An 11,611-nucleotide genomic window follows, 5' to 3' on the forward strand; every position below is an offset into this window, starting at 1 on the left:
ACTCCTTACTCAACCTCTTCTTCAGTGACGCAATCTCACCCTCATCATCACCAGTGATAATCATGTCGTCCACATACACTGCCAGCATCGTAATGTGAACTCCATATCGCCTGAAGAACACTGTATGGTCTGCATTGGTCTGCTGATACCCCATGCCTACCATAGCCCTCCTAAACCTGTCAAACCAGGCTCGAGGGGACTGCTTCAGCCCATAAAGAGATTTCTTGAGTCTGCACACCTTACCCTCCGTTTGTTTCGTGCCAAAACCCTGTGGGACCTCCATGTACACCTCCTCCAACAACTCGCCGTGAAGGAAGGCATTCTTCACATCAAGCTGATGTAACTTCCAACCCTCATTCGCTGCTAAGGAAACAAGTGTCCGCACTGTACTCATCTTCGCCACGGGTGCAAAAGTCTCATCATAGTCAATACCGTACGTCTGACTGTACCCCTTTGCCACCAACCGGGCCTTGTAACGCTCAACCCGACCCTCTGGGCTTTGCTTCACAGTGAAAACCCACTTGCATCCAACCGCCTTCTTTCCTGGTGGTAATGGCACAAGCGTCCAGGTTTTGTTCTTTGCGAGAGCCTCAAGTTCCTCAAGCATGGCGGCTTTCCACTTTGGATCCTCCTTAGCAACCTGCCAACACTTAGGAATAGAGACAATGTCCAGAGATGCAATGAATGCTCCATGTGCAGGTGAGATGTGAGAGTAAGAAACAAACTGGGCAATATCATGTGGGAAACCGTATCGATCAGGGGGAACTCCCGCATTGAGGCGAGGAGTCCTCCTTACCGACATGGGAGTGGGAGGAGTAGAGAGAGGAATCATATCACCTGTGTGCTCTGAGTCAGTGGATGGTGTCTCAGAAGTCGGGGTAGGAAGGGACAAGGGACTTGGCACAAGCGGCACTGTAGGTGCGGTATCCTCAACCTGCCTCCTTCTCCTCGTGTACACTCGCAGCTCCCCTTGAGCTTGAGTGCCACCATTATCGGGATCATCCCCGCCTCGTTCCGGCACCACAGCCGATTCCACAACAGTCGACTCCTCAACTGTTGGCGCGCAAGGGACATCGCTCACACCCACCATCCTCCTCTCACTACCACTGCTACTCTCCCCCTCTCGCCTCATACCTCCAGTATCGAGCGAGTCTCCAAAAGGTGATGTAACCTGAGAGGAGTAGTATGGCTCATGCTCTCGAAACGTGACATCCATACTAACAAACAACCTCCTCTCCACGGGACTCCAACATGTGTAGCCTTTCTGAGTGGCCGAGTACCCCACAAAGATACATTTGACCGCTCGCGGATCCAGTTTTCCCACATTTGGTCTGTTGTTCTGCACGAAACACACACAACCAAATACCTTCAAGGGGAGACTATCACTAATCTCACCTTTCAATAACTCAAGCGGGGACTTCCACTCCAACACACGTGAGGGCATCCTATTGATCAGTCTCGCAGCTGTCAGGACTGCCTATCCCCACAAGTACTTTGGTACATTCATTGAGATCATCATGCTTCTCGCTACCTCAAGGAGATGCCTGTTCTTTCTTTCTGCCACTCCATTCTGCTCTGGTGTGTACGGGCACGTGGTCTGATGCAGGATTCCCTGGGAGGATAAGTATTCTCTGAATGCATTGTTCGTGTACTCTGTCCCATTGTCAAACCTCAATACCTTCACTACTGCCCCGTATTGAGTCTGAGCCCCTTTGTGGAAATCTTTAAAACAAGCAAGCACATCATTCTTGTTTTTCATCAAATAAAGCCAAGTAGTACGAGAAAAGCAATCAATGAAAGACACAAAATATCTAAAACCATTAACAGAAGTTGTGGAACAAGGTCCCCACACATCATAATGTATCAAATCAAAACTACAGGTGCTCCTACTACCTGTACTAACATACGAACTCCTGGTGTGCTTGCCAAACTCACAAGCATCACAAACAAGTCTCTCTTTATTAGCTTTTTCAAACATAGCTGGATACAAACGACTCAAAAGACTAAAAGAAGAATGACCCATCCGCCTATGGTAGAGCAACAACAAGTCTTCCACACTACTCCTCACTCCTCCAGACCTCTCCACCACAGATGCGAGGGCTGAGTCCATCCCTTCTCTCTCAAGGAACCACAATCCGTTACGCCATGTGCCAGTCCCAAGCCTCCTGCCCGTTCCCTTCTCCTGGAAGATCACCTTGGGAATATCAAAAGAAACAACACATTTCAGTTGGAGGATAATAGCACTAATGGATAAGAGATTTACTGGCAAAGATGGAGCATGCAAAACATTGGACAAAGTCAAGGATTCGGTACATCGCACAGTACCCTTACCCACTACGGGCTGGGCCGTACCATCGGCTGTCTGAACACTCTCAGGGACTGCCAGGTGAGTATAAGAAGAAAACTCCCCAACAGTACCCGTCACATGTCGGGAAGCACCAGAATCAATAATCCATGGTGAACTAACGGTGGATATAGAGGCAAGAGCATGGGTGTCACTAGTACCTGCAACTGAATGAGCATAAGTGGCAATGTTACCCGAGGTAGATGCATCCTCTGCCGCACCTTTTCCCTTCCTCCTAAGTAACTGGGAGTAGGCTCTCAAGAGCTCCTGATCCTCCGCAGAGAGCTTCTCATCCTGCGCACCCCCTTCATCCTCTTCTCCTGCTACCATCAGGTTTGCCCGGTAGCCCCCTCTTCCACCTCCTCTGCGGCCACGACCACGACCGCGCTCCCCAGACTGACCACGTCCACCAGAGTTCCTCACCTTTGGTGGCTTAGTGCAAGCCGACTTCAGATGGCCTACCTCCCCACAGTTGTAGCACTCCCGGGTCTCACCTCTAGACCTGGTACCACCTGAGTTGGAGACGGCTAGAGCTGACTTCACCCCTGGAAGTCCCCCTGCCCCGGTCTGGAGCCCGATCCGGGTCTCCTCCTGTATCATGGCCGAGACTGCCTCCTCCAGCGAGGGAATCTTCGGCTGAGCAAGTAACATCGCAGTCCTCTGCTCGAAGGCTGGGGCCAGACCTCTAAGGAACCCCATGGTCCTATCCTGCATGCAAGCCTCAGTCTTCCTGCACGCAGGATCAGGGCAACACAACGTCCTCGTGCAGTAGTCATGATCCAGCCATAAGCGCTCCAGCTCTATGGCATACTGCTGCACAGTCCTCTCCCCCTGTATGCAAGCAGCAATCTCCCCCTTTATCTGATAAACCCTCAGGTTGTTCCCCACACCATCATACGTCTTCCTCAATTTTTCCCAGACACACCTCACATCCTCCATGCCATCAACATTGGCCGCGATCTCTCGAGTCATCGAGTTCAAGAGCCAGATGTACACCAGCATGTGAGTGGACCTCCACTCATCCCTCGCCGGAGTACCCTCAGCTGGCTCAGCAATCGCTCCAGTCAGGTACCCCTCTAGTTTCCTCCCAACTAGAGTGTACCGCACCCGACGTGACCAGCTCAGATATGAACCTGGACCATCGAGTTTCACATCAATCGGGGGAAGCTCCACCCTTGGTGCTGGTGCAGGTGCTGGGGTTGGTTTCGGTGCAGTGTCACTAGAGGAAAAACTAAATGCTCGCATCAACATCGCGATCTCATCACCACTCAACTTACTCAAGGCCTCTTTCATGGGATTCGACTCCCCGCCTTCCATTGATCTGACTCCGATCTACACATAAGATGGAGTCAAATCCTCTTTCTTCTTCCCCAAAACCCGATTTTGAACCCTCAAGATCTAAAATCTCATCACTGCACCCCTCTTCCTCTTTCCTTTAACCCAATCTTGATCTTAGCACATCAAGATTTGAGCTAAACCAACCCGATCCGAATCAGAAAATAACAATCACAAGAGATGTAGAGAGAAAGAGAAGGAAAAAATGGAGCAAATCAAGGAAAAATTGAAGAAAAACTAGCTGTTCTCAGGTCAGGGAGGCCAGATCTGGGTGGAGCAACTTCTGGCGGGTCACCTGAACTTCTGGCGGGTCACCAGATCTGCTGACAGAGCCGCTGGCCAAGCACCAGCAAGGGTGGCGGAGCACCAGCACCCCTGGCGGAGCACCAGCAGGGCCGGCGGAGCCCCTAGAAGCCCGGCGGACCCTGGTGGAGCTGGCGGACCTCTTGGCGGAGGTGGCAGAGGGCTGGCGGAGCCCCTGGAGGCCGAGCAGACCCCCTGGCGGAGCTGGCGGAGGCCTGGCGGAGGTCTGGCGGCGCGGGCGGAGGTGGTGGCGGCGCTGGCAGGCGGAGGTGGTGGCTGCTGCACGGTTTTTGATGCGAAACCCTAGATCTGAAAAACAGCTCTGATACCAACTAGATTTGTGTAAAAAAGGATTATCTTTATTAATCAAGGGTTAGGCTTATATAGAGCCTTACAAAACACTCTTACAAATAACCCCCTCAAACTATCCTAATACAATAACAAACATAAACATACCAACACTATTTTATCCACCAATTAAGAGGCAATAGTTATATCATGTTACCAACAGTCTAGAACTTTAAATCTAAATTATTTTAAATTAATCTCGAACTTTTGATGAAAATCTTATCTATTTAATAACTCCAAATCTATTATATTCTAAAAAAAATCATGCGTCTAAATATATATAAAGTAAATAAAATATAATCAATGAAACCAGATCAAGAGAGGTGGATATCGAAAACGATTATGAACATGGGCGGACCCACAAATATAACAGGAGACGGAAATTTCTTACTTTTGAAATTTGAAAAAATAGAATTTTGTCCATATCTAATTTCAATTATCTAGGCCATTGCCGGCTCCCAGATTAGTAAAGTGTCTATTAAATATTAATGGACCAGGCTTTTGTTGAATTCGCATCCTCTGAGATATCTCAAACTTTGCGTGACTTTATGGAAAATCCTAACCGTTTAAAGATGTTCTGCACGAATCTCAAAGCCCACATGACACTGACCCCTACATCACCCCGAATAGGCACTGGACACGTCGGTCACGCAAAAGTTGAGATATCTCAGAGGATACGCACCTGCTTTTGTTTGGGGTTTGAAAATCACTACCAAAAAACGTGACCCAAAATACCTCAACTTCGCTACCCAAAATTTGCTCCTCATGCATCGTTCGCTTTAGGGACAACAATTCGCAAAAAAAAAAAAAAAAAAAAAAAAAAAGAGAGAGAAAATAAGGCGAATGGCAAGATACAATGGCGGGCGGAACTCGCTACCATCCAATGATTATCTGCTGAAATCTTGCTAAAATTCGGCTTTTAAAAAATATTTTGCTCACTCCTGACTTGATAGTGGCTCCGTTAACGGAGCGTGGATAGGTGAAGTTGCTTGTTAATTCGAGATAATAACCGCGCAATATTGGATGTTGTGCAATTATTTTTCACTGTAAACAAACAACAGTATACAAAGCTTATCCGATTTTCCAAGTTGAAATACTAAATTTCAACCAATACTTCTTATATTAATAAGATCTTGAAGAACAGAATAACGGAAGCAATAATGACAGGCCACACAATCCCCGGTACGATGGATATGGAAACCCCAACAAAGCAACAGAGCAAGAAATTCATTCTCTTAGAAAAAATGGGCCAGTTAAAAAATAAACAAAGTTGTGATTTGTGAAACAGTACCTACCTAAAGGATCCAGCCCAATTACAGTCTTGCCTCGTTATTTATTTGTTCTGTTTGATTCCTCATTATTTAGTAACCCAATAATAAATCGTAGATTATGGAGATAAAATTGAAAGCCACGCTAACTTCACATTGCAGATTTTGGTCTGATAATTAAGCCCAGGTGCTTAAAAAGAGCTATCGGACTTGGTACCAGGGAAATATATGATAATTATTTGATTATTCATATTTGTTTGTTATTCATTAATCTTAACATACTAGTCAAGTGCCCACGCTATGCCGTGAGGATTGAAAATATGTTTTGATCACCTTTTTTAAATGTGATTAATTTAAAAATTAATTGTATAATTATGTATTAGTGAATAATAAAAGCAAATAAAAAATTTAGTGTTTGACCCTAAAAATATGCCAAGATTACAATTTTTTAAAATAATGGTCATTGGGTCATTCACATAAATTATTAATTATAGGTTGTATTTAAGTACATGAATTAGAAAATTTTCTAAAAAATGCATTTTTGTCCGTATATTTTCATTCCTACGAAATCAAATAAATGTGTGGCTATCAATCTGTTTTGTCGCTTAGCGCCAAAAATAACTCCATCCTGGGCATAATAACTTCTTTTAAGCTATAATTAATCAACGGATAATGGAGAAGTGTTTCATTTGAATTTATTTTTTTCGTATTCTTTACGAAAATGCTTTTAATCTGACACCATTAAATAACGAAGGAAAAGAGGAAAAACCCAAACAAAAATAATTTAAATCAAACTTCTCTAGATTGATAGAGTAAACAACTCCACCGTGAAGTGTACAACTATCTACGTCAATAGCACGGTTCAAACCAATTCTACCATCAAGCCAATCATACTAAACCACGCAACAGTTTGGAAAGAATGTAAGAAACTTTGAGTGAAATTAAAAATAAACTATTTTTAACCGTACAAAACGAATGAATGAGAATTTTGTATGGACCCGGTTCAAACGATATTTGAAGGATGGTCCTACAATTCAGTTAAATAACCACTGCTTCATAAAGAAACCACGTTTAAACAACGGACTAAAATGAAAGCGACTTTTAAATGATCCCTATATCTATCGGCTAGATCCGACGGTTAATACATCACCAACTCGGCGTCTATGAATTCGAGCTGCAGGATCCATCTTGCCCCCAGGCGCGTTCGATCATTGACCGACCGAAATCGACCCTTCAAATACGAATTCGATTTCAAAAGGTGAGAGAGAGAGATTTCAAAAACGCGTTGTTGCGTCGGGACTCGGGAAGGAGAAAAGGAGAGGCGTGTCAGAAAGAAAAAATGTGTTTCATGTAGTGGGTAGCGGGTAGATATATAACTAAATTTGATCTTCTATATGCTTGACAACATGAAACAGTTGTGTAAAATCAAAATTATTTATTAAAGGCTGAGATTGAGATCTGTTTTGATGAGTGGCTGAGATTTATAGAATGAACGGCTCAGATCTTCTCTTGACAGATAGAGGGTTGGATCCCAAAAAAATATGCGTGGTATTATATTAGTGAGGATGAGGATAAGAGTAGTGTACAAATAGATCTAAATTTTCAACATGTAAGGATAGATTATATGTAATACTAATTTTAGGAGCCAAGATTATTGCTGTAGCTAACTTTTGGGCTACGAATCAAAAGTCTAATCTTACATCTCAACTTAATCTAATCTTATCTTCTGATTTGAAGGGTCTGATAGGTTCCACTACGGTTTCCATGGAGGTTACACATGATTCAACCCATATGCATGGACCAGGGATAACTTTGATGGATGACATGTCAGATTCCAGCTCCTCCATATCCTCTGCCAATTAGGCGTACAGGGGCTTTTTTGACTATTGGCATGTCTATGGTGTTTGTGGTGTTGTTATAGCTTGTTATTTTGTTGATTACTTGTTTTGGTTATACTAAGTTGTAGTAGATTTATATGTACTGTTTTGTTTTGTTGATGTTTTGCTCTTGCCTGATTGATACAAAGTAGTTATTGTATGATTTTCGATTCTATGAAAATCGGTGACTAAGCCACTTCTTTCAAAAAAAAAAAAAAAAGAGAGAGTATGAAAACGCCTTCAGCCAATCTAATCGAGTAGAGATTCAACTAGAAGTCAATTAAGCCATTGAGTTTGGAATAATAATAATTCAAATTAAGTTCAAACTTTATGGGTCTCAATCATTAACTTCTTTATTTTTTCTAAAAATAAAAATAAAATATCTAATAATTGTTCTTTCCTCGTGGAAATATAATTAATTAACAATATTGTTGGTCTTATAATAAAGTAAAAAAAATTTTACATATTATCTCACAATAATGTAAAAGATTTCAAATTATAACCAACCAAATTAAATCCTACCATACTAATACTCTGTTGGAATAATAACCCTTTTGCTCGAACGCAAAAGCAAATTTGCATCCTTCCAACTAATCGGAGTAGAATGTAGATGAAAAAAACATAAGAAATATAGATTCATCATTTGGAGAAGTTCAGCTCCCAGTTTAAAATCGGTAAAAATGTAGAAATTTGACCAGAGTTGTGTCAAGAGGAGTTCTCATAAGTAGGCGTGCACAAAAATACTCCTGACTTTTAACTCTTTCGGAATCAATTTGTATTCAACTCATCAACAATTCGAGTTGAAATTGACTCGAGTTCATTAACTCGATTGTCTCACGAGTTTAATCCAATTTGCCTCTAACTCGGTTCGGAATCAACTCAGTTAACTATATAATATTTTGTTATACTTTGTACTATTTAGAAATTTGATAAACTTTGTACTACTTAATTATGTATTTGCCACTGTTTCATTACGTAAAGTTTTAAATTGTGTATTATTTTAATAAACTATGTACTATTTATTTTGTTAAACTTTGTTTTGATAATTTTTAATTTGATAAATGATGTAATATTTATGTGTCACGAGTCGACTCGAGTTGTTCGCAAGTTGAATTCAAGTTGGAGTTTCTGACTCAAAAATGAATTAGTAATTCGGACTCAACTCAGCTTATGAATTCACGAGCTGAATCCAAATTGTCCTTAACTCAGACTAAACTCGGTTCATAAGTAGCCCTATTCATAAGCTAAGGATTGTATTTTTTTCCTCTCCTTTCAGAAACTCCATGACAATTAATTTTCTCAGTTAACAAACTAAGGATTGTATTTTCTTCCTCTCCTTTCAGAAACTTCCTCATGACAATTAATTTTCTCAGTTAACGAATAGTTCCAATTCAAAATTCAATTCCGTAATGTCCTCAATAAAACATTTTCATTGAACTCTCAAGTTTGATTCAGACTAAGGAGTAACTTGGAGAATAATACTTTTCTTTTTATTTAAAACCAGGCATTTCCTCGACAAGAAAATAATAATAAAACCAGACATGACATTAGTTCTAAGAAGTGCAAATGAAGGGCTTGGTTATAAATTTTTAGTGAGGCTATGTACTATGCACAGCGTGGATTGATTTGTACTATAGATCAATATATTTATTTCTCTTACAAAATTCAAACAATCAATCTAAAGTTCTAAACCGTTCAACATGATCTCCATATGAAAAAGTATTTGTACCCATAATTTTTAAATTAGTTCATTTTCTACCTATCTAAAAATATAGTAATATTTTTTTTAAAATATAAAATTTAATGTAAAAGTACATTTTCATACAAAGATTATATGGAACTGTCTAGATCAACTAGTGGGACATTTAAAACAGAGATATTGATATATAGTACAAATCAATCTGCACTGTATACATAGTACCAAAGTCTCACTCATAAATTTTCATGTAAGTTTACTTTTTGCACTTTTCAAAAATTAAATTTTGTTTTAATTCCGCATACCACTAGTTGTCTTGTTCCCGGAAAATACCACTACAATCTCTATTTCTTTCTACCTCGCACGTCCTTGAACATGAAAATTAAACCAAATATAAACTCATTTAAGAAATTCTAGATCGAAAATACAAATTATATTTTTTTTCACATATGGCTTTGTATAAAAATGTAAAGAAATAAAACTTGCTAGATCGAAAATACGAATTTCAGCTAAGGCGTTGATTGACACGAAGAGCAAATGAAACAGGCTTGGGCTGTTGGGCATAGATTGACTTGCTAATATCGGGCCCGTTTTGCGGCCTGCATGTTTGTCTACAACGGTAGTGAAAAGAGAAATTCAAAAGCAAACTTATTCTGATTTGAGATGTTGGTGTTAGTCTTTTACTTTTCTTGTGTTACCTTGAAATAAAAACATGCTCATGCACAACAGGGGTGAAGATTAAAGTCTGAAGAGGATGGCTGGATGGCAGGATAAATTTGCTGCGCCAGATGTCATTTCTAATAGTACTTATTCAAATGAATATGCTAGCACGGAGGGTCTCCGAGCAACGGCTCAATATTTAACTTTTTAAAATTCTAACGGTAGATCCGAACCGTTCATCTTGTTCTCCATATTAATATGTATTTGGAGATCAAATTTTATATTTTTTGGAACTTTTTTTACTATTTTTTTAGATTTATTTAAAATCGCTGTTTTTTTATGTTCCAGATTTATTGAAAACAGCGATTTTCAATAAATCTAAATAAATAGTAAAAAAAAATTCCAAAAAATGTAAAATTTGGTATCCAAACACATATTAATATAGATAACAAGATGAACGGTTCGGATCAACCGTTAGAATTTTGAAAAATTGAATATTGAGCCGTTGCATGAAGGCTCTCTATGCTACGCGTAACATGCTAGCATATTCCTTATTCAAATTCTAGACATTTTGCTATCTTCTAAGAAACAGAAATATATGTTTCTTTTTGTTGTGAAAAGCGTTGCAGCAAGAAAAAATAAATTATAATTATAATAGAATATCAACTTGGAACTCAAATTTTAATAGATCTTATGGAATTCGGTAAGATAATAAGATTAAGAATTGAAACTTAATGTAAATAAAAATGCATATCTAGGGTGTCAACGGATACAAGAGTCGGATGGAAGCATTTTCATATCCGCACTACTCATTATAAATTGTCTTTACCCGTATTCTATTCTTATTTGCTACAAATTATCTTATTCATACTCTATTCTTACTCGTTATGGTTGTTGGATAACGAAACAGCAGCAGTTAAATGACGAGTAATACTAATATAATATTTTTTTTTATTATTTATTAAATAATACATTAAAGCATATACATTCATTTCACACATATAGTGTCTTATTGAAAAACTAATTCTGATCATGTTAAGTGTAAGTAAACTAATTAAAATACTCTTTTCAATGCCTATTAATATATACTAGTATCATACCCGTGCGTTGCAACGGGGACATATTATAAGAAACTAATATATCAATGAAAATAATAATTATCTAAAAATTAAAACACATGTTAATAGAACATTTATATGATTATGTATTTTTAATTAACTTTAATCGTGATCTCTGATAACAATTTGATGATGTGATGATTTTTTATTTTTAAGTACCAATGGTATCAAATAATAGCTCGATTCGAATCTAATATCAAATATCATACAACAATTCAATATCAACATATAATATGATATCAAAAAACATAAATAAAAAGTGTTATCGTGTGTATGTATAGGATATACACACACATATTATAAGAAAAATATATATTTACACACACGTTCCAATTTATATTCTTCTTTGTTTCCAATTTAGAACACACACACACACATTGATATATTCTATATCGGAAATATATTCTAAATTGTCCACACCAATATGTATAGAAACAAAGAAAGAGAAATAAGGAAATAAAAAAAAATGATTTCCATTGTGATCCGTATAGAAACGAAGAAGTAAGGAAACAATAAATAAGAAAATGAAAGGTGGAGTCTTCTGAATTGAAGAGGAGAAATATGGAAACAAAAAAAAAAAAACGGATAAATATATCGCTAAATTTCAGAATTTATTTAATTTTAATTGTAACGTATCGTGTGGCAGCATATGTGATGGGTAT

At 39.0% G+C, this 11,611-nt stretch overlaps 1 protein-coding gene across 1 annotated transcript; it reads right to left on the reverse strand.

Annotated features, from left to right (window-relative positions):
- Positions 1-1,660: 1,660 nt before the first annotated feature.
- On the reverse strand, positions 1,661-3,661 carry LOC144572813 (uncharacterized). The gene is made up of 2 exons (XM_078322487.1): positions 2,506-3,661; positions 1,661-2,194 (listed from the first exon to the last, which is right to left on the reverse strand). The coding sequence occupies exons 1-2, from the start codon at positions 3,659-3,661 to the stop codon at positions 2,139-2,141; spliced, it is 1,212 nt and encodes a 403-aa protein (XP_078178613.1). The 3' UTR covers positions 1,661-2,138.
- Positions 3,662-11,611: the final 7,950 nt, after the last annotated feature.

Source organism: Carex rostrata, chromosome 20 (assembly GCF_964058835.1).
Source record: "Carex rostrata chromosome 20, lpCarRost1.2, whole genome shotgun sequence".
Taxonomy (NCBI): domain Eukaryota; kingdom Viridiplantae; phylum Streptophyta; class Magnoliopsida; order Poales; family Cyperaceae; genus Carex; species Carex rostrata.

Excerpts from the sequence above, each read along its gene's own strand:
- LOC144572813 (XM_078322487.1), bottom strand. The coding sequence starts at position 3,661 with ATGGAAGGCGGGGAGTCGAATCCCATGAAAGAGGCCTTGAGTAAGTTG. Across the intron at positions 2,195-2,505 it reads TTATGCTCATTCAGTTGCAG|GTGATCTTCCAGGAGAAGGG; the intron begins GTACTAGTGACA and ends GATATTCCCAAG.